This window comes from Podarcis tiliguerta, assembly GCF_965153285.1.
Source record: "Podarcis tiliguerta genome assembly, chromosome: Z".
Lineage (NCBI taxonomy): Eukaryota > Metazoa > Chordata > Lepidosauria > Squamata > Lacertidae > Podarcis > Podarcis tiliguerta.
This window is the reverse complement of record NC_139553.1, coordinates 47,206,373-47,229,979: the sequence shown is the minus strand read 5'-3', so window position 1 is coordinate 47,229,979 and position 23,607 is coordinate 47,206,373. Positions and strand designations below refer to the sequence as shown.

General features: G+C 46.3%; 1 protein-coding gene across 13 annotated transcripts in view; it reads right to left on the bottom strand.

The window, feature by feature from the left end:
• Nucleotides 1-23,607, bottom strand: part of HTR2C (5-hydroxytryptamine receptor 2C) — a 238,968-nt gene that overhangs the window by 15,900 nt on the left and 199,461 nt on the right. For 2 of the 13 annotated variants that reach the window (XM_083422642.1, XM_083422643.1), the window contains 2 exons: nucleotides 18,939-19,116; nucleotides 16,387-17,042 (listed from right to left, as the gene is read on the bottom strand). In XM_083422642.1, the coding sequence (XP_083278768.1) occupies nucleotides 16,387-16,774 (388 nt within the window). In that variant the 5' untranslated portion in view covers nucleotides 16,775-17,042; nucleotides 18,939-19,116. Of the gene's footprint in view, nucleotides 1-16,386; nucleotides 17,043-18,512; nucleotides 19,117-23,607 lie in introns of all 13 variants that reach the window. The other 11 variants (XM_083422650.1, XM_083422641.1, XM_083422649.1 and 8 more) reach the window with 8 other exon arrangements.

The following is a 23,607-nucleotide window of genomic DNA, read 5'->3' as shown; positions in this document are numbered from 1 at the left end:
GGTGTTTCCTGCTTGGCAGGGGGTTGGACTCGATGGCCCTTGTGGTCTCTTCCAACTCTATGATTCTATGATTCTATTCTATGATTCTAGGAGAAGGAGGAGAAGGCCGCCTCAGTCACCAACTCACTTTCCCCCCAATATGAAGCCATTTCCAGTTAGCGTACCTCAACAAAGATGGGAATTTGGGACTCTGTGTGACAAAATAAGATACCTTGGTGGCTTAAAGGTTTTCATGACAGTCCCAGCATTTTGGGGGCAGTTGGAGACTTTACAGTGGTACCTCGGTTTTTGAACAGTCAAACGTTTTGGTTTTTGAACGCCGTAAAGCCGGATGTAAATGCTTGTTTTTGAACACTGTTTGGAAGTTGAACATGCCACGCGGCTTCTGCTGAGTGCAAGATCCTGAATGCTAGCTGTCGGCTATTGAGGTTTCGGCTTTTGAAAGTTTCAGAACTCAAATGGTCTTCCGGAACAGATTATATTTGAAAACCGAGGTACCACTGAACCTGTAGTCCCAAGTGGCCTCCCAACCATGTACCCTTCAGGCTTGACCCTGCTTAGTTTCTGAGATCAGATGAAATCAGGGTCATGTGGCCATAAAATTTCTGCTTCAGTTGTGATATTTAGTTGTTGCTGTTAGAAAAAGGCCTCACAAAAACCGGCAGCCTTTTAGTATGCATTACTCCTGATAGGTACAGTTTGCACATGCAATTTTGCCTGATACAGTGGTACCTCAGTTGTCAAACATAATCCATTCTAGAAGACCATTCAACTTCTGAAACGTTCGACAACCGAGGAGCAATGGGTGGTCAGTAAAGTCAATGGAGAAAATGGGGGGGGGGGGCGGAGATGCAGTGGAAGCCATTCAACTTCCGAGGTATGTTTGAAAACGGAAGCATTTACTTCCAGGTTTTTGGTGTTTGAAAACCAAAATGTTTGGCTTCTGAGATGCTCAAAAACTGAGGTAGCACTGTATGAACATTTTTGCAAGATTTTTTACTGATACAAATTACTTTTGTACATTATTTTCAGCAATATGTGCATTTTTAATGGCGAATACTCCCAATATATGCATTTCTGTACGCTTTATTTTTTTAGCTAGAGAACTGCATTGCAAAATTTTGAGAGGTGCAAGTTTCGAAGGACAGCTGTGTTTCATACTTTGGGGAAACATGAGTTAGGCATACTCAAATTAACACGCTATTTTGCTTCCCAGTATTTTAAAACCCAACTGCTGCAAATCACAGCTGCATATCACTCATGCCCCTCACTCCTTCCATGGCTGCAATAAATCCAGCAGAAAGCATGAACTATTGGAAAGTCAAAATCCAAAGAGGCAAATGGGTATCACAGCTGAGGAAGCCACAAAAAGCAAGCAACAAGGAAAAAACACAAGCTGTGTGTCATGCTGATTGTCGGCAAAACACTTGGAAGTGGAAATCTGGAGCTTTGAAGCCTTGCATCTGTCACTGAAGAGAAAATGAGGGGTTGGAAGTGCCTTGATGGAGATGAAGTGCAACAGGGGCAAACACAGGCAAATGGCAAGTAAGTGTGAAAATGGACCATAGCTCTTCACCAACACTTCTAAGTCCTCTGGGTAGAGGCTGCAGCTCAGTGATAGAGCATCTGCTTTGCATGCAGAAGATCCCAGGTTCGATCCCTGGCATCTCCAGGTAACGATGGGAGTATCACCTGCCAGACACTCTGAAGAGCTACCATACCTTGCCCCTGAAGCAAAATCAGAAACCACTGCTTAGGGGAAGTGTTCCGTGGTAGAACATCTACTTTGCATGTGGAAGGTCCCAGATTTAATCCTTGATGGCATCCCCAGGTTGGACTGGGAAATACCGCTTGCCTGAAACCCTGGAGAGCCACTGCCACTGTGTATTGTTTCTCAAACTTGGGCCCCCAGCTGTTGTCCCCATCACCCATGACCAATTGTCTCATTAGCTATGGATAATGGGAGTTGTAGTCCAACAACAACTGGAGACCCAAGTTTGAGAAACACTGCTAGGCAATACTGAGCCAGATGGGCCAATGGTCTGAGTTAGTATGAGGCAGCTTCCTCTGTGCTTATGAGACCCATCTTTGAGTCTTTCTGCTGTAATGACCACACCACAAACCACCACAGGCCACTAGAGGGTGTGCTAAAATCCTTTTTTTTAACCAAAGTAGATGTTGTGGACTGGTTGGCCCAGAGAAATGGTGGGAGGCACCAGTTGGGGAACCACCAAGGGAAGAAAGGCTCAGAGCCTGGGGAGTGGTGGTGGGACAACAGTGAGAAGCCTGGGAGGAGGAGGTGTTGGAAGCTGAAGAGGCAACAGGGTTTAGTAAGCTGGGAGACTCTGTGGCAGAGGAAGAAGCTGAAGTAGGGTAGGAGGAAGGTCGAGAGGCAGAGATGAGTCAGGCTGGTGAAGAGACAATGGTGCCTCACCCTCCTGCTGCAACAAACTCCCCTCCCCCCTGGTTTTCCAGAACCAGAAGAGGCATGAAAAGGGCAGAGGAGAGGTTGGCTGCACACAGCCACTGTCTCTGATTGCTTGGGGAAAGCCCTGGAAAGGAGCGGACTTAGATGGCTGTGAGGAGGTGGGGACTTTCAGTCTCAGCAACTGATTTTGAAGGAGTAAGGCTACTGGGGATGAGCTGCTCTGTTCATTGGGCCTGCTACTCAACCAAATCTGTGGAGATCATGTTTTGCTAATAATTCGTTAACTCCAACTCTGAACTGTGTTATTACTGATTAGCACACTCCTGTGACAGCAGCCTTCCTCAACCTCCTGGCCTCTAGATGTTTGTTGGACTCTTACTCCTGTCAGCCCAAGCCAGTTTTAGTAGGGATGATGTTAGTTCAGAGTCCCCAGTTTGGAAAAGGATGCTCTAAGATAAAGCACTTGCTTTCCTACCAGCCAGTGCTTCACATCCAGCCAGCATGACCAAGGGTAAGGTATGATGCTTGCTGGTGTCTAAAGCATCTGGTGGGTATCAGGCTGGGGAAGGCTGGGTGTTAAATACATGGCCAATTGTACCACACTGATGTTTGACTTCAAGTCACTGAATAGTAAGCCATGGTTTGTTCAGTCTATAGTTTGCTTAACAAACCACGAATTGTCCCAACCCCCACGAGTTTTGCAAAGTTTGCTTTGTTTTCCAGATGCTCTTGCCTTGTGCCTTTGCATCTTTGTCAGCCACTGGGGTGGGGTGGCCTAATGGCTAAGGAAGGGCACTGTGCTCACAAGTACAGTGTTTCCTGCTTGGCAGGGGGTTGGACTCGATGGCCCTTGTGGTCTCTTCCAACTCTATGATTCTATGATTCTAATACCACCCCATAGTTAAAGCCACCCAAGGTTTGTAAGCCATGATCAAGCTAGGCTTCACATTGTGGTTTGTTGGCACTAAATAAGCCACAGTTAAGCAGCTGCGGAAGGTTTGGATGATCAAACAAATCACAGATTAATAAGCCGTGGCTCAGTGTACTTTGTGAACCAGACTGTTTTCCCTCTTGATTTATTTGCTCTCTCTCTCTCTCTCTCTCTCTCTCTCTCTCTCTCTCTCTCACACACACACACACACCAAGCTTTAACTCAGTTGTGTTTGACACTCACTGAGTCATTGATTTCAATTTCAAGAGGCCTGAGGGTAAACATTATTAACACGTTTGTACTGCGTTGTAATATCATAAAACTCGTCCTTAAGGGACAGTTAATATAGTTGCATTTCCTCCCTTTAAAAAATCAATTTAAGGCGAAGCAATCCCCCTTTTAACTTTTTTTTCTAATCAAGCAAAAGCAGCACCCAAAGAGGCATGATATGGTGTAGGACTACAATTCTCATCATCCCCAACGGTAGGCCATCTTGGCTAGAGCTGATGGGAGTTGCAGTCCAACAAAATCGGGGGCAGACACAGGTGTTCCTCATTCCTCAAATTACTGGATGCAGCCAAACCTGGGAAATTTCATAGAGAGCCGGTGGGGTGTAGTGGTTAGAGTGTCAAACTAAGGACTGGGAGACTAGGGTTCAAATCCCCACTCGGCCATGAAGCTCACTGGGTGACCCTGGGCCAATCACTGCCCTCAGCCTAGCCTACCTCGCAGGGCAGTTGCAGGGATTAATTGAAGAAGAGGAGAACCATGTGCGCCACCTTGAGCTCCTTTGAGAAAAAGGTGAGATAGAAATGCAAGAAACAAGTAATGGATAAAAATTTTTTTGCTGCCTGAGGCAATGGAAATGATGGTGTTTCCCCATTCAGTATACTGAAACCAACTGAACTGGCAGCTGAATTGTAATTTGACACTGATCATGGAAGGCTTGCTTGGAGGGTACAGGACACAGAGCTCTGTCCTCCAACAGAGGGGAACAACCAAAAGTCTCAGGAGGAACGGTGGGAAGGAGTTGAATCCATCTGTGCTCCCTTCCTTACCAATCAGCCCACTCTGCCTAACTGTACAACTAACTCTGGACACAGCTTTGTGTGGATATTGGTGGAACTGAAGACGAACACTATTCCATTCCAGGTAGGAAATACATGACACACCAAGAAGTGAATCAAGGTTGAAGCAGAGCTATAAAACCCACTTGGCTGCACCCACTTCTGTCAAATAAAAAACAAACAAACCTGGATGTCTGCACATTCCCCATGTGTTGAAAATGGGGAATCACCTACCAGCATGCAAATCCCATCACCCCTGACTACTGGTCATGATGGGTGGGGCTGTTGGGAGTTGGAGTCCAAGAACATCTGTGTGGAAAACAAAGGTCCTCTCACTCCTGCTTAAGTGCCTCTTTGCACCTAATATTTATCACTGCCCGCCTTAAGCTGCTTAAAATTGTATCAGCTGAATGTGCCAAACAGCTGAATGCTCCTCAGGGGAATGAGGATTGACTGATGGTTGGCAACCTGAGTTTGCCCTCTGCAACATGTGAAAATGGTGAAAGGCTGACTTTGGCAATGATGCCCAAGATACCCCTTCCTAACAAGAGTGCTGAATCCACAACCCGCTCAAGAGATTCCCTGTTCAGTTCTTGCCGTGGTTCAGTTCCTAATACAATTGTCAAACGTGACTCCAACCATGTAAGCCAACAGTTAGCTTTTATCTGCTGCTCTCTGTACCTCGCCATCTATTAATTAACATACTTATTTAATTAGTCCTTCAGGAATTGCGTGCTACAGAAAACATTAAAGGATGTCAAATGCAAGTTGTCCATTAGTGCAAGACATTACCCCCCCCCCAAAAAAAAGAAGAAGAAGAAGAAGAAGGAAAAAAGAAGAAGAAGAGAAGGTTAACTGATAAACGTTGCGGAGGGCAGTGACTTAATTGACTTGGGCCGCTGATGTAATGGGCTCATGGCACTGACTGACACAATTTATGTTAACATATTAGAAAAGGGGAGGGAGATGCTTTTGAGAAGAACAGGGTGTCCGAGCAAATGCTTGATGTGAAAAATGCTTAATTGACTTCATTAGACTCAACAGAAGAGAACTAGACTGCCTTGTGCAAAGTGGAGCATCACTAGCAGCAAAATACGTTCTCCAGGATAATGGTTTTCAAGTGGGGAAGCAAGCCCCCCACCCCCTTGCATAAAGGAATATGTTCAGAGATGCACGCTTTTAGGTCAGGGAGGGGGGAAACTCTCTCTCTCTCTCTCTCTCTCTCTCTCTCTCTCTCTCTCTCTTAAGCATTCTTGCTTATTAATAGTTTTGTAGCAAAGTAATTTTAGACCCTGGACCACAGAGGGTGTGGAATATGCATTACTTCATTTCTGAAGCACACAATTGGCATATCTCTCCTTTCATCCAGCCTGTCCCAACTTCTACATTCCAGGTACGTCACAGCAAAAGGATCAAGAAAAAAGAAAAGAAAAACAGCTTGCCAATCCAGATTTTTGTTTTTTAAAAGAAAGGTATGTGCACTTTTGCATTTTAATCTCATACAAATCAAAGCACCATCATGACTAAAGGAAGAAAACCAGGTTTGCTTCAGATGCTAAGCACATTTATTGGGGAATCCCATTGTAGAAAAGGCTAATAAGTTATTAAAGTAAGAATAACGAAACCAGCATCTGCAACCATGTATGTGCCCAGCCTCCGGCTACAATCTTTTTTAAAGGGAGGGAGGGAGGATGTTGTGCCAACCAGAGCTAGTCCAAGTGAGCATTGCCATGCCCAGGCCAGCTCTGGTGCTAAGGCTGGCTAGTTTGCCACTGCCACATCATCAGCTGCTCTCTAGTTGGTCACCTGAGACCTCCCGAGCCCAAGGGATCCTGGACTTCTCTCCAAAGTCCAGCAATCAGTGCACCACTTTTGCAATTAGGATCTCAAGCCATTCACAGCTATCCTAGGAGACACATCACTTTCATATAGTCAGCGCTAGCTGTTGCTTGTGTGATTGATCACTAAGCATACTGAGCATAGCTAATGTTCTTCAAGCTTAGGTCCTGAGACATTGTTGTTGTTGGATCCCAACTTCCATAATTCCTACCCAGGTTAGCTGATGATTGGGGCTGTCAAAGTGAAGGGACAGTGGTAGCTAGGGATGGGTGAATACATATGTTTATGTTACTTTTTGTTTTTTTCCAACTTTTCTTCTCCATATTTCTGCATCAGATTGCATTTTTTTTGTTTTTAACTCATCATGAATACCCAGTAGCATTTAGGGGCAAATTTCTGTCATACACATTTTTATATGCAATCTGCCTAATACAGTGGTACCTCAGGTTACAGACGCTTCAGGTTACAGACGCTTCAGGTTACGGACTCCGTTAACCCAGAAATAGTACCTCAGGTTAAGAACTTTGCTTCAGGATGAGAACGGAAATCACGCAGCGGTGGCACGTCAGGCCCCATTAGCTAAAGTGGTACATCAGGTTAAGAACAGTTTCAGGTTAAGAACGGACCTCCAGAATGAATTACGTTCTTAACCCGAGGTACCACTGTAAACACATTTTTCCAAAGCAATTTCCCCTAGTTATAATGCATCCTTGCATGCTATTTTTACTAACACATGCATTTATATGCCCACTTTGTTCTTGTATATGCATTTTTGTACACATTGTTTGACTGGAGAACTCAATGCAAAATTCAGAGAAGTGTGGCTTTCAAAGGATAGTTGTGTTTTGCTTTGCATTTGGAAAATGCAAATTTTCAAAGTTAGTCTTTAAATGTGAATTGAACTGAACTTTCTCCTCATTCCCTAGTGGTAGAGCACCTGCTTTGCATGCAGAAGGTTCCACGCTGGGAAATCCCTGGTTTTCCCAGATATAGCTGGAAAAGACATGGCTCTGGAACTCTGGAAGTCACTGCCAGTCGGTGTCAGTGAGCCTTCCTCAACATGCTGCCCTCCAGAGGTTCCTGACTACAAGTCCCATTTGGCAACAGCCAGCACAGGAAATGGTCAGGGAAGATGTGGGGACCAGAAACAAACTGGAGGCTGGCTTGGACCCTGACAGACACTGGAAGAATTTAATCTTAACAAAAGCTAAAACATGGAGTTGAAAGGAAGAGGCTGTTTTTAATATTCTTTTTCCTATTCTCTTTCAGATGGCTTTCTTGTAAAAGATGCTGCAGTCCTATAAGGTTTTAACTGCCTGTAATGTTTTTCAAATCTTAGGCAGTTTTATTGAACGATCTTTGCTGGTTCAATTTACTCTTTTATTATTCCAGCCAGTTATTTGGCTTTACATTTTTTTGGGTGCAGTATGATGATTTTGTAAGATGTTTACTTTTATTTGATGTGAGTTTTGTAGATTTATTTGCACTTAGATATTGTATAGAAGGCACTTTGAGAGGAATACACACACACACACACACACACACACACATACACACCAAACTCCCAAGTGGTGAGAGATTTCAGAGGTACCAGGCACTTACCAAGGATTTGATGATTTCCCAGAAATGCAGATTAATGGAGACTGTGGTGTCTTTAGGGCATATTATTTTATTTATACCTATCTACAAGCTAAGCTTAGGATGGAGTGTCTCATAGAACTAACATAGAACAGATCTTGTCTCCCTCATTAGGTTCCCAGGGATATCCCCAGGTCATAGCTTTTTGGGTCCAGCACAGAGAATGACAAGCCTCTATGTATCCAGATCCCAATAGCCAAAACCTACATGCACACAGACCCCTTTGGCCTGTGGCTCTCCATCTTAGGACAATGTGGCATCCAGCCAGGTGAGGTGTGAAAAGGCCCACTCATTTGTCCCTATGGCAGAAGAACAACATCTTTAAGATGCTGATGGTGGGTACTTAGCTGAGTGGCTAAGACCAAAGGAACTGGTTTGACTGGTTCAGCAGGATGCCTCTTCTGGATTCTAACTTCAGAGGTTTAGGGTCATGGGCAACTGTGAATGGTGCATACACAGCTGTCAGTTCATCCAGGCTCCAGCACAGTGTCATCTACACTGACTGGTAGTGGGCCCCAGGGTTTCAGGCTGGAATCTCTTAGCCTTTTCTTCTCCCAAAGATATCCCACAAGGCAGTGGATGTTTAGGACCAGAGTTTTCCTTCTTCCCAGGTGGAGCCTTTTCTTCTCCCAAAGATATCCCTCAAAGCAGTGGATGTTTAGGACCAGAGTTTTCCTTCTTCCCAGGTGGACGAGCCCCATCTGCCCCTCACCTCCCTGCTTTCTTAACTATTGGGACCACTATAGGTATCAGCCACTCAATCTGCTGGAGCCTGTTTTGCATGCAGGGGAAGTTCCTAGCTCACCAGGGTCTGAGACCCATCAGCTCCCCATACCTGGTTTACCCAGCCACTAAAAGCCATTTTCCAGGGTGTGGCCGCTGTCTTATGCTGACACCTTCTGGGAGCCCCAGCTGAGAGCTGGGGGGGGGGGACCAAAGGTGACAAACTCCCCCAGAAGGAGCATGATGTGTCCCCCACCAGAGGAACTACCCCTCTCCTAACACCCCATACACAACATGGCAGCATTTAAAATGTCACAACGCAGAGAGCTGAAATGTTATGGTCATTCTCCTTCATCAGCTGCAGCATTGCTGCTTGAGGGCTTGTGCTGGAGGAGGAGGAGAAGGGGGCAGTTTGGAGAAACGAGGCCACTGCAATCCCCACCCCATTCCTTTCAGCACCCTCCTGTTTCAAAGCCTAGCAGCATGACCCAAAAATTCCAGCAGGAGTCTTTCATTTTGTTTCAGCTCTGAACATTTCCTCCAGCTGTTCCCAACAGAAATACCATGGCCTTCACCTTCAAAAGCCTGCTCACAGGGCGTGAGGGGTTTCTATGTGAAATGATGTCTTCTGGTTTTTATATACTTTGATAGAGAGAGAAAAGTGCCGGAGGCGGGGGTGGTGGTGGTGAGGAGGACATGTGGGGAAACGGTGAAGAAAATATGTGTGCAGGGGGGCATTTGATAAAATGAAAAGCAGCTTTTGAAAGGTGAGATTCATCTCTGAAAGACAAGCTGCTTCCCAGGAAAAGTTTCAGGGGCCAAAATCCTTGTAATATGCAACTGTTGGACAAGGGTTCACCCTGACTGCTAAAGCTCTGTGGCAGAGCATCCATTTTGCAAGCAGAAGGTCCCAAGTTCAGTCTCTGGAGCCTGGGGAAACTTTTTGAGCCTGGTGGCCATGTTCCCTTCTCAGCAACCATCAGAGGCTGCAGGCCAGTGGTGTGCAGGGCCAGAGGCCAAAGGGGCTGGATGAATGAATGCAAATTTTACACTTCTACAATAGGCTAGCTTCTGCACAGACATCTTTCTATCCTCTGCCCAGGGGAGCAAGAGGCATGATCAAAGCTCAAAGACACATCCCAGTCAGGCAAAACCACTCAAGGAAGGTGCAAGGCTGGACAGAGTGTATGCAGCCTGCTTGAAAGAGCCACATTCACGAGTCTTTTGCACCCCAGTATTTATCCAGGTTCATAATCGTTCTCCAGGGCTTAAAGCAGAGAAAAGCCTTTCTAATCACCTGTGACTTGAGACCCTTTTAGCTAGAGAAGCAACTCAGAGACGCAATTTCCAATGTTCATTCTTCCACACAAACGGAGACGCGCCATCAGCCAGCCACACAAGCCCAGGTGCATGAATACTTCAAGGCACAATGGGCATGAAGGGGCCTCTTAATGCTTCCATCGGAATTAAGAGGCTGCTATTCAAAGTGGGAGGTCGGGTGGCAATTTCCTTTAGAGCAGATGTTGGACCAAATGCATTTTGGTTCAGAGAGAGTCTGATTTACAGGTATCAAAGGGCTGGCTTGGGATTTATTACTGCTGCTGTTGTTTTACAGGTCTCCACTTCTAATGGGTTTGTCCCTGGCCACCATACTGGACTGGGAAAGTTTATCCACCATAGTTCCTGTGCTGGTTCCTTTAAGACTGGATTACTGCAGTACCCTCTATGTGGGGCTTCCCTCATAGCTGCAGTTAGTGCAGAAAGCTGCAGCACGATAACTGACAGGAGGAAGGCCCTGTTAATACCTGTGCTCAGATATCTGCACTGGTTGCTGCTTTGCTACTGGGCCCCATTCCAGATGCTTCTATTAGCATATGCAGCCGTTAACACCTTGGGACCAGTTCACCTATGAGATCTCCTTATCCCTACATGTGCCCAATTGGCTGCTTCACTTAGTGGAATTGGCACCACTGCAGGTGTCACATAATATCCATTTCATATCTGTAAGAAATTGACCTCTTAGTGTGACAGCACCTATACTTTGGAACTCCCTGTCTATTAACATCAGGAAGAAACCTTCACTGTACTCTTTTTGGCACATTTTTGTTTAGACGAGCCTACATCTAGAATACTAATGTGTCTTTAGTTTATTCCTAGTTTTAATTTACTGAACATTTTAATTGCTTTTACTAATGATTTTTGTTGTTTTTGTAAAGCATTTTGAGATTGTTGGTTTTTTTTAATAAGTGGTATATAAATTTTATGAAATAAATAAACAATAGCCTGTCTCATTTTGAACACGCAAAATGAAAGTGACACTCTTGAGCATGTGCAAAGTGTTTTCCCTTGCTGCAGTGGATGTCCAGATAGCCACTAAGCATATGATTAGGAGGGGGCTTGCACTGAAAGCAGGACTGAACTCTCCACACAACAGCTGACGGATGAAAATTTCAGCCCTGCTTTCTGCAGGGATTAGCTGTGTGACATATGATGTCAGGTGGAGGGCAGGTGAGTACAGCCTGGGGGAAATGGCCTTGCGGGCCAAAGGAGGAGGCCTGTTAAGCCTGCATGGTGGAGGTGCCCCGCCCCTGCACCTAAGACAAAGCCTGTGACCTCCAATGAGACCCCTCCCTCCTTGGAGAATCTATGGTGCCATGTCACAATTCTGTATTTGAATGAGGAAATGGCACTGGGAATGAGGACAGTGAGCTTAGTAGGTGAATGGGGCAGCAAGGGAAAAGTTAATATTGAGGGAACAGCAGTTGGGTTTGTGAGCAGCATCAGCAATGGCACAGGCCCATATTCTTCCATTGCATATAACACCTATGCCTGCAGAACACTCCAAAGGTTCCAAAAGTTATTTTTTCTTTTAAGGGTGAATTATAGTTTTGCACCGGAACGCGGGTGGCACTGTGGGTAAAACCTCAGTGCCTAGGACTTGCTGATCGCATGGTCGGCAGTTCGAATCCCCGCGGTGGGGTGAGCTCCTGTCGTTCGGTCCCAGCTCCTGCCCACCTAGCAGTTCGAAAGCACCCTTAAGTGCAAGTAGATAAATAGGTACCGCTTTATAGCGGGAAGGTAAACGGCGTTTCCATGTGCTGCGCTGGTGCTGGTTCGCCGGAGCAGCGTCATCACGCTGGCCACGTGACCCGGAAGTGTCTCCGGACAGCGCTGGCCCCCGGCCTCTAGAGTGAGATGGGCGCACAACCCTAGAGTCGGACACGACTGGCCCATACGGGCAGGGGTGCCTTTACCTTTATAGTTTTGCCCTGGATAAAGATTGGGGGGGGGGCACATCTGTGTAATTTTCTGTATGTGGTTCATGCTTTGGAGCTGTGGGTTTTATAGTCCTCATGTGGGCAGGAGCGTTGGTCTTCCTTCTTGGGGTGGCATTCTTGGGAACAATAGGGATCATAAAGCAGTATCCAGGCTCCTTAAGCCTGCTGTGCTCTCCCTAGGGAGAAGCGTGGGTTGTTCCAGCAGCTGCTGGGATCCTAAGAGCCACAGTAGGCAAGTACATCTCCCACCCCTTGCAAAGCGGTAGCCTGGGGTTTTTGGGGTGGGGGGTGGAGGACTTATTTCATTGGAACAGTAAATGTCCAGACCATGTCAAAAGCTGACTTTTTAAACATCACCACCTCCCCAAATTTCAAAGCACAGCACCAGGGTGCATTGGTGGGTGGGTGGGGTGGGGTGCTTATAGAAATGCATGCTCAGTGTTCTGCAGGGTGGGTGGGAACCACGTTTGTGTGGTGCTTTGGATGCTGGCCAAAAGGGGTTGGGAGGCTGCATTCCACCAAGAGCTTGGCAATGTGCAGATCAGAGTGAGATCGCTCCATGTGGCACCCTGCCAAATGACGTTAGCTAAGGAGGGAAAGAATTTCACAATGAGTCCTGGAGTGCGAGAGTTCATGGCCAGAGCAAAACAGGCTCATTAATTGGACTGTGCTGGTGTTGTGACCCATGGTCCAGGAACTTTGCACTGCACAGCAGGGAGGTTCAGATGAGGTTCAGCTATTTCCTCAGAGAGATGACCACCATAATTGTACTCAAACCCTGGAGAACACAGCCCTACCACCATGCTCTGGCTCAGAAGATGTGTCAATCTTAGTAAAGAAGGCAAAAGCAATGAATCAAGGCCAGGGCCAGCCAACTCTTCCATCCAGCCTACCCAAGGCTTTGGTTGGCTACAATAGCAGGGCTCCTTGGCGCTGTCCAAGGTCCTGGGCACTTTCTCTGGGAGCTGTCCAAGTTGCATGCTCTCTCTGACTCAATATTGCCTGCCTTCCCTAGGAACCTCTAGCACCCACTTGACCCTAGGTTGTAGAGAGCTCCTAAACACAATGCCCTCAGTAGGAGGCCCTCCTCAGTGAGCCCATCTCCTCCCTGCTGGCACCCCATGGCCTGTTTCCTGAGATGAATCTGCAGAATTGGGCAGAAGGAGAGTGCAAAATAAGTGAAGGCTGCTGCTCTCTCCTCACCCATGTTCCTGCTTGCTTGCTTAGAAGAGGGCACGTGAACAGGCAGTGATGGCACAGCTAGGAGGCTTGGGGGGGGGTTGATGGTGGTCTCCTTGGACGACACTGTGGGCTTTGGCAAGTGCTCAGGGATGCCTATCTTGAATAGAACCCTCATCATCCTTTGTGAATGATGAGGTTTTTTTATTGAAGTCTTCATAATACAATAAAATAGCTGCTACAAAAAATGCAAGTAGGATACAGAGTCCTCTCTTAAAAATAATTCTTAGCCCTCCCCACCTACAGAAGATAGTAACTCCTCCCAGCTCTCACTTGGAGACCGACATTTCCATATCTCTTACTCAGGGTCCTTCATCAACCTTTTACCATCCCCATGAATATATACTCTGGACCTTGATAAAGCCCACAGACATGGACTTCAGAGAAAGAAAACAAACAAACAAACAAACAAACAAAAAAGAATGAAAGGGACAATGAGAAAAGAGAAGAGAAGAGAAAGAAAGAAAATAAAAAGACAAAAGAAACATTAGAGAAAGCTACCAAAAAGGCCTTCCAATTTTCCATTTGCTAGTTATATTAAACAAAAAAGGATTATGTAAGACATCCAGTCCATGCTAACACCCATCTTCTCCACTTTCTATTAAGCAATATTTCTTTTAAGTCAAGGTGTTTTAGAATCATTCATTTCTTTTTCCCATTAAAAGTCCAAGACGGGTTCCCAAATTGTTGTTATTATTAGTAAATGTCAACCATATTTTCCCTTTAATATTAATTTTACCTCCATTAATTCCCACCACTGTAACTCCACACTGAATGATAGTAAATTCTTCCCTCCATGTCCATCTCTCCGCTGTGATCACATACTGGGATAATATTCCATAATTATTTTCTTCTTATATATCCTTTAGTTCATGTCCAGTTCTGTATATTCACATTCCATTTCCTGTTGTATTTCCATGCCTATCTTGATGCCAACCCTGTGACCAGGGCCAACTGAACTACCCGAAGGCATCAATGCACAGATACAAAGCTTCCTTATATTTAACCAAACCCTTGGCCCATCTCCTCCAGTAACGTCCACTCTACTTGAGAACCTGTAGAGCTGTGCCCAGAAAAGGCGGGGAACTTTCTATGGTTCTGCTGTTGAAGAGCCTTTATGCTGGGAGTGCTGGGTGGGAATTGAATCAGGGACCAGACACACATAAAGCAGTGTATTCTGCCAGGAAGCTATTGCCGGCCCCCCTGAGGGACAGCACACCTTCCAGGATTCTAAGACCACAGCAGTGACATCAACAGTCTGCTGTAATTCTGAGGAATGCTAGAGGGCAGCACCAATCAGCAGAAATGCTAAAGAAAGCAAAGTGTGATTTATAGCAGAAATACTCCCCCTACCCACAAATCCTGACATAACTCAGTTAAAGACAGAATGTCTCAAGACATTCTATGTCTCTAGGGACATTCAAACCACTCTCCTCCCCACCCTGCTTCCTTGTGCACTTTCCATTTGGTTCATAGCAAGATGTCAAGGCCCTCCTATATTGGAGGCTGCTCCTTTAAGGCAAAGGGGGTACTGCCCCACCCATCTTAGCCTGCCCCACCTGCCTCTTTACTTACAGCTGGTCAGTGGGTGGCTCTTGCCTGTCATTTTGCTCTGGCTTCACTTGCAGTTGGTCTCATTGTCTTCCACCCTCCTAGCCCCAATAGTCGCCAGCCAATAGTCAGTCGGCCTCAGAGGTATTGGGCCAGGATGCTACCCAAGAGGTGTGGGCTGAGTTGACACATGCAGAGGAAAGGGGCATGCAGAGGAAAGTCCTGGAGTGGCAGAGTGCACTTCAGACTCTAGCTCTGATGGCTGTTTTACCCCGCTGCCAGAGGCATTATACTTGGAATCACAAGAGGGGAGAGTGCTGTTGCACTCAAGTCATGCTCATGGGCTTCTGGTTGGCCACTGTGAGAAAAGGATGCTGGACTAGATGGGGCATTGGCCTGATCCAGCAGTGATCACATTCAGGAATGTCACGTAGGTTAAGAAAACCAGCCCAAGCTACCTTTCCTTGCAAGTAAAATAACTAGTTAAAGGCTTTCTCTTTGATGGGCTGGCTTCCTAGCTACAGGGAGCTTCCACACTGAGGAGCAACTTTTACCTGCAGCCCAGCGTCACATGTAATTAACACCTCCTGCAGCCCACCTAGAGAAGAAATGAAGGAGTGACTCCCCCTTAACCCTTGAGATGCTGCTGTACTGCAACTCCCATTATCCCCAGCAAGAAGGACAATGGTCAAGGATGTACTCCAACATCACTTTAAGGGAACCACATTGGCTTGTTAGCATCCATTTGTCTCAAGAAACAATGGAGTGCACCTCCAGGGGTGAAGTCAAACTATTGTGTCAGCAGCACCAAAGTGACCTCCCCAGGGTGCAAGCCTGGACAGTGTGTGTGAAGATCCTGGGCTGCCCAGACGACAAGACCCCTCTCTCGCTCTCGCTGAGGTGGTCCAAAGAAAAGCAGAGCAATACCTTTGGCACCAGCTTGGCTGCAGGAGTTCCCAGAAGGAGGCGTACAAGGTGCCACCCAACCATCTTAGGGACTCCACTCTGGATTTGTGTAGGGTTTACTCTTGAGCCCTTGCTTCTCCTGAAGATATCCCACAAGCCAGTGGAAATTTAGGATCAGAGTTCTCCTTCTCCTAGATGAGGTACCTTTCCAGGTTGATGAGCCCCATCTGCCCCTCACTTCCCTCTACAGTACATGCAGAAACCGCTTTCTTGATTGTTGGACCCATTAGTGGTCTCATCCACTCAATCTTCCAGAGCCTGTCTTGGCATGCAAGGGAATTCCTTAACTCACAGAGGGTTTGAGACCCATTGGCTCCCCTCAACTGGTTTAGCAAGCAATCAAAGCCCTTCCTGGGGTGTAGCTGCTGTCACATGCTCATAGCTTCTGGGAGCCCCAGGTGAGAGCAGGGTGGGACAAAAGGTGGACAAACTAGCCCAGAAGGAGCACAATGGGTCCCCCACCAAAGGCACTACCCCTCCCCTAACACCTCACACTCCCAAATTGGCTACTCCTGTTCTAATTTATTAGGCTCAATGTGCTTCAGTTAAGAACTTCGTCAGGGCTTCTGTGAAGGAGGAATAACCATCGCTGCCTGCACAGAGCAGGTCTTTACCTGCAGAAATCAGATGAGTCAGAAAAGGCTTTAAAAACCCACCTGCTGTCCAGTTAAGGGCTATGTCCTCCCACTCCATCTGGCTTCAACTTGAACAAAGGCAGTGACTTACCGTAAAGAATGGTGATGAGGGAAACTGGCATGACAAGGATGCCCACCAACATGTCCGCCACTGCCAAGGACATCAGGAAGTAGTTGGTGGCATTTTGGAGCTTCTTCTCCAAGGAGACTGCCATGATGACCAGAATGTTCCCTCCAATAGTCAGTAGGATAATGATCAGGATGAGGAGGGCAGGCCAGTTCTTGTCCCCGATGGACTTCCGAGGGGCTGCTGCCCCCTCAGAGACATTCAGAGGATCGGACGTTGGTGAAGTCTGATTCAGAGTCAAATTGTGGCTCAGTGGCCCAGACATCAGGCCACTGTGTGGGCTAAAGTCTAGTGGGACTGACACTGTTGTAATGCCAACAAGAACCCCAGCCCCATTAGTGGCACTCATCATTCATGCCAGTAATTGCCCCCTCTCCTTAAGAGCCCCTCAGTGTTAATCCCTTTTTCATTGGAAATAAGGTCCAAGGCAATAACTGGATCTCATGGCACCAGGGCCTCCAAGGTACTTGGCCTTCCATAGTGGATGAAAGCTTGTAGAAGCCACAGCGGAGTTCTTCCGGGATACCGTGAAGGCAGGACTCCGTGGCTTGAGAGGACCAATGGGCAAGAGGCAACGGGATCTTTGAAAGAACATCCAACTCATACTCAAGGTCAGCATTCTGCAAAGGAAAGACAGAGGCACCCTCATTTTTGCAGCAATCAGAGCAGAGCCAGGGCTGGATCACACATGAGCATTCCATCCTACCAAGCCGGATGCAGCCCGCAAGCCACATCTCCCAGTTGATACTCAACGATCCCACCTCCTCCTTTTTGCAGTCCTAGGAAGGCAGTGATCAAAAGGTCTATCTTGCTTCTGATGGGTCTCCATCCTTGGCTGAGGAGCTATGATCAGCACACAACTTCTGCAGGTTAGCCGAGGAGCCATGCGTAATTTGAAGAGGACCTCTCTGGTTTTACTCATGTCAAGAGCTCTATCTGGCCCAGGAAACCTTCCACCAAAATGAACCCACTGGTCTTCCAAGACCTTCTGCTGTTTCTACAGCAGCAGACTGAACATGCCTGCCACCCCTCTGGAATTCTACCTATGGCAGGCAGATCTCCCAAGCCAATTTTGAAAAGGAAGGCCAAAAATAGGCCACTGACCTAAATGGAACTGTTCAGGGCCATTAAACACATCTTGGCATGAAGCAGGAGAACTATAAATAAAAGCAAGGGGTCCAGACACATGCTGTCCTGGGGACTGAATTTTGGCTAATATACTTCAACTGTAAGTCTAATTTGAGAGAGCTGTGTTGGAAGTCATGCAAAATAAGCAAACCAAGAAAAGAAAGAAAAACTAGACTGGGTGTATTGCATGTTATTTCCTTAAAAGAGACAACAACCATTACCCCCCTAAACTAAAAGGTTTTCCCCCTCTAAAGATGGGTCAGAGGGACACATGATTGGATTATATGCTATATAAATTATACATGGTATGGTGAAAGAGGGTATGGGGGGGGGGGATCTCCTTCTGTCATATGGCTCATCTAGCCAAGCAGCATGTTTTCAGAGTGGCCAACCAGATGCCTCAGGAAAGGCCCCAGACAGGACCAGAGCACTAGAGCATTCTCCTTTCCTGTGGTTTCCAGCAACTGGTATTCAGAAGCATTACTGCCTCCAGCTGTGGACATTGTAGCCAGAGAGGCTTTAGTTGCAGACACAGGTGACACAATTTAATTCATCCTGCTTTTGGCCATTGCTGTGTTCAAAAGGAAGAGTTCAGCTGTAGTGCTGTGTTTAAAAAAGAGCTCAGCCCTTCCAGAGATGGGCAAGGAAGTTGCTTTCAAAGCACTTGCTGCAACCTGTGTATGTGTAACTGGCCCAGGTAGCCCACAATGCTACACAAAAGATGCCCATTCAGTTCTCTCCCAATCCATCACCCTCTCTATGTCGTTTCACTTGTCCGTAGTCAGAAGCAAACACATAATTACACCCAGAGGGGTGGCCTGGCTGCAGAAAGCCAGAGCCCTAATCAATGGCAGCATCTGAGCAGCAACCATAAACAATTAACCCCACCCCCCTATTTCCAGGTATGCAGTGGAAGGAAAGAATAATAATTCTTCCCAAACCTGGCACAGCCAGACACTTACTAAGAAGGAGGAAGCCAGGTAGAGAAGTCATTATTAGCTCCAGCTGAAAGTTGCAGGACAATGCCGTCAGAGCAGAAGGGGATCTATTGAAGTAGTAAAAACTCCAAGGGAACTGAAATACATTGATGAGGGTTTATTAAGGCTCAATTACAGAGCTGCTGCTCAGACCTGCCAGATATATTCTTGTGAGGGCTGTGAAAGTGAAACAGCCACGTTTACTGGAGAAAGAGAGTAAAAAGACGGGAGGGGGAGCAGATAAATGAAAGAGCTTTTTGAAGACAAAACAGGAATGGAAACATTTCCCATTAACGGGGGGGGGGGGGGGGGGAGAAACCCACACAGCAGTGTTTCCCCTGTTCAAAATCCAGCACGCTAAATAGCTTTCAGAGCATTTTATGTGGGTGACAGCTCGCTCTCTTCACATACCAGGTACCGGGATGCTGAATGTTCGTGATCTCCCACACAGTTTGTTCCTGTCGCCTTCTGTATTGCTTGCAGTCCATGTGAAAGATGGAACGAGAATTAAGATTCAAGGTGGTGATTGCTGAGGGGTTTTTTTCTTTGTAAAAACAACAACAAAGCACTTCCCATCACCTATTCTGCACTAAGAAAATTCACAAAGAGTGCATTTTAAGAAATATAGAAAATGCATATATTCCGCACGTGTCGACTAAGTTCACATGCATAGTGCACAATCTACATTCGAACCTTATGAAATTCATCTTTCTGAACAGCAATTCTTCACCTTGTGGTATATTATTTATTATTTATTCATTCATTGTGTTTATATCCCAGCATTTTTCCCTTCCAAGGAGCTCAAGGTAGTGCACGTGGTTCTCCTGCTTCTGATTTAATCCCCACAACAACCCTGTGAGGTAGGTTAGGCAGAGAGGTCACCTAGTGAGCTTCATGTCTGTGTGGGGATTCAAACCCTGGTTTCCCAGGTTCTAGTCAGACACTCACCACTACACCACACTGAACAAAATTGTACATTGCTATCTGCCACACCAATCTCTGAGTAGTGTGAGATTCCAAGGGCCCATGCACCTATAAGGGGTTCATGTTTCCTTTGGAAATGAGGCACAGCAGAGATTGTGTCTTTATTATATACGATTTACCGATACATGTATAAACAACCAGAGCCTATGATGGCGGAGTTCACAACATTCACACCCCAAGAGGGTCTTGCTTCTCACATAAACACAGCAGCCAATGTATGCAAAAACACACTAGCCATGGCTCGGCCTCCCTTCAGCTTGCTGTGTTTTACAGACAGCAACTATTTTCTCTAGCTCACATTATCCCACAACTGCTATCCCAAATGCAACTCTGCTTGCAACTCACAACTCATAACAATATTTTTTGTACTCGGGGCCACCACCCCTGCTTGCTCTGCTCATCAATCATGTTTATCCCTTTGCCCTTCTCCCACACCTAACCAAACACCCTCCCTTTATCCCTCACTCCCCACCCACTCACAAGAGGAAGCCAGCAGTAAATCACACCTTGTAAGTTGGAGTTAACTCTTTATTAGCAAAACCACAATCAACACAGGAGGGTTGCATCTAATGAGCACAGCAATCATCACCAAGAGGTCTTGTCCCCATGAAGCAGTTGCTAAGGTCCCCTCCATCTCACAGCTGTCTCTAAGTCCTCTCCTCTCCAGGGCCTTTTTCAAGCAATCAGAGATCAAGCCTGCATGCCGCCAACCTCTCCTCCGCCCTTTTCATGCCTCTTCTGGTTTTGGGAGACAAGTGGGGAGGGGATCTTTTTGCAGCAGGAGGGGGAGATACCCATGACTCTGTACCAGCCTGACTCATCCCTGCCTTTGGACCTCCTGCTCTCCTGCTTCAGCTTCTGCCTCTGATTCTGGACTTCACTCTGCCCCAGACTCTCCCTGCTCACCAAACCCTGTTACCTCTTTGGCTTCTAACACCTCCTCCTCCCAGTCTTCTCCCTCTTCTCCTGTTGACCACTTACCAACACCCCGCTACAAATCCCTTGGTTCTGAGCCTTCTTCCCTTGGGGGTTTCTCAACTGGTGCCTCCCACAATTCCTCTGCATCCAACCAGTCCTTTGCACCCAGTCACTCACTCACTTACCTGTCTCTCAAAACCCCTCCTCTCCTTCCTCAACCCCCTTGTCTAATACCCCAACCACCCCATTTTGAAAGAGGGTGAAGAACTTCTAAGAGCAGTTTGCTAAACAGCTGTGGAAAGGGCCTCCCCCTTGCATTAAACTTCACTGAAGGTGTGCTTAATGGGAAGGGGAAGGTGCTTCACAGCGCTTCCCCTTCCCTTCATTAAACAATCTGCTTGGGCCATTTGGCTATTGCTCATGCTACAGTTGGCATGGCTGTCTATTGGGGGCCACACAAACTGCAGAGCATGATGACACCTTTTTATGCATATAGGAAGATAGGCTGAACACTGCCTGGATCAGACTTCCCAACCCACTCCCTAAACTCAGGACTTTCAATCTTTGCTATCATGTCAGCCTTGAAGCCCCCTTTGTCATTTGCAAGAGACAGATATCAGGGTGTGGCCATGGGGAAGCTAACTTCCCAGACTCAATATGCTCCAAAAAAACCACCCTCGGTACAATAGTGGAAGAGAAGTTTTAATGCCAGGGTATCAAATGCCAGCATCTCACTTGACCTTCAGTACAATGCCCTGTACTTAACTCAGTAGAACAGGCTGAACTCAGTAAATTAAAGGAACAAATATTAACGTCTCTTGTAATAAAAGCATGAATTATGCATACATTGCCTCTGCTAGCTGTGAATTCTTAGCTTCTGTTTCATCCTCCCTGGACCGTAAGCCTCCCCTTCCTTTCACTAATATCCAGCCTAATGACTTTTCAATTCATTTTGGGTGTAATATGTGGCAGAACTCTGGCAATTAGTTCAGAGCAAGCAGGGCCCCTGCAACAAAATGTTGTGATGTATCCCTGGTGTGTAGGTGTTACCTGAGGTTGCGGCTGAGAGTGAATCACAAAAGATAGCATCAGAGATGGGAGTTGCTGCTCTAACTTGGGTCTTCCCTTCTTTGCAAAACCTTATTTAAGTATTCTTGATTTTTGAACATTTAAAAGTGCAGCCAGGCTGCAGGCAGGTCAGTGGAGCACCAGGCTTTTGCTTGTAACTGTTTGGTCCCTGTTTTGTTCCACTAGTTCTATATTTTCTATGAAGGGGTCCAATGGGCTTTTCATTTGACATCCCTACCCCCACTTTTTCCAGGAAATCCCACTTTTTACAGTTGAATCAGAACAAATGTCAGTCCACAGTAAACTCAGTTGATGTTCGTTATGATTCCGAGGTAAACAGTGGACTCATGCCTAGAAAACATGGTACAAGCAGAAGTGTGGATGAGGCCCAAGTGCTGGATTTGGCTAGTGAGGAGTGATTTAAATGTTGCCAATACTGAGGCAGATGCACCAGTGGTATAAGTCAGCTCTCCTGTGCCCTGAGAAAGTGGGGGTCTACAAGTCCCTCCCTCGTACCTGCCATGCCATGCCCATAATACCTTTCTTTCATTCCACCCACACGAACTCCTCCAATATGCCATGATAGCTAAAAGGACCCTCCATGTTCAGTCAGAGTATACCTCTAAGTACAAGATTATGGAATCCATACTGGCAGAAAGTCTCTGTGTTGAATGTTAGACCGATATGGTTTGCAACCACCCCTGCAGTTCACTGTTATAGTTGCAAGCTGGCAGGCTATACTGAGAGAGAGAGAGAGAGAGAGAGAGAGAGAGAGAGAGAGAGAGAGCGCTTATAGGAACCCTGCTATATGGTCCACTGTGGGATGAGCTGGTTGGGATCCCTGGTCAAAAATTCCCCATATGTCTCAGGATTGCAGCAAATACCAGTCTACTAAACTTGCCACCCTCAGACCTCCTCCCAAATCAAATCAAGCACTCAAGCCCCTACAGGCTGCCTTGCTTTGGAAGAAAACTGAATCCCGAAGGACTGTTTTGAATAAACAGCCCAAACACTCCCATACAGGGGTGCCAACTTGAATAAAATATGGGGGGGGGGGCAGGTAAGCCCTGCTAATCAATCACATGGTGTGGTCTACACATCCCATTTGAATGGCAATGCCTATTCACTTTGGGGTCCCTGGCCTCTCAGATATTGTACGGGGGGGGGGGGGGGCAGAGTGACCACGGCTACTAGGAGTTGGCACCTATGTTCCCATATGGGCAGTTTGAGAATCTTTAGTTTGGGGTTTGTGTGTGTGGTGGGGGGACACTTATCCACAAAAGGCAAAGGTGATAAACTATTTAGGAAATGAGAGGAGCTCTTGCAAGCTGCAGGAATTGGCTGTTTTGTCACATGGCAAGGCAATTGTTCTGAGGGCGTTGATCACACTGACTGCAACAAGACACAAAGGCACGGCAGGTCAACATTCACCAAAGTGACACTCCATGAACCAGAATGGCAGAAAAAAATAAAACAAGCAAGGAGGTTTCTAGACTGTCCAAGCTGAGCATGCCTGTCCACTAGGCATTTCCCCCCCTACCATTTTTTTTTTTTTTGCCTAAAGTGACTCACATTTTGTCAGGGAGGTGGTGGTAATGCGGACAGCTGAAAGTTAGCAGACAGGATAAAAAAGAAAGGCGTGGATTCTTATTGCCAGACTTAAAGATATACTATGAAGTGTCCTGCCTGACCTGGCTAAGGGATTGGATGGAATTAGAAAATACAGATGTATTGGATTTAGAAGGTTGTGGCAACAGATTTGGGTGGCATGCATATCTACAGGATGACAAAGTTAAAGTTCATAGAGGTTTTTTGAACTACGCTATAAGAAAACCACTTTATGAGGTATGGACAAGATACAAAGATCTATTAGAGTGGAAAACACCACGTTGGATATCACCAGTAGAAGCAATATCACTTAAAAGATTAAACATAAAAGGTAATTGGCCTACATATGGGGAGTTGCTAACAGAAATGGATAATGAGTTAAAAATGAAGCCATATGATGAAACGAGTGATAAGTTAACAGGTTGGTTGCAATATCATCAAATAAATGATATATTTAAAAAAGATAAAAGTAAGAATGGCTCTGAGACTTTAGATTGAAGCT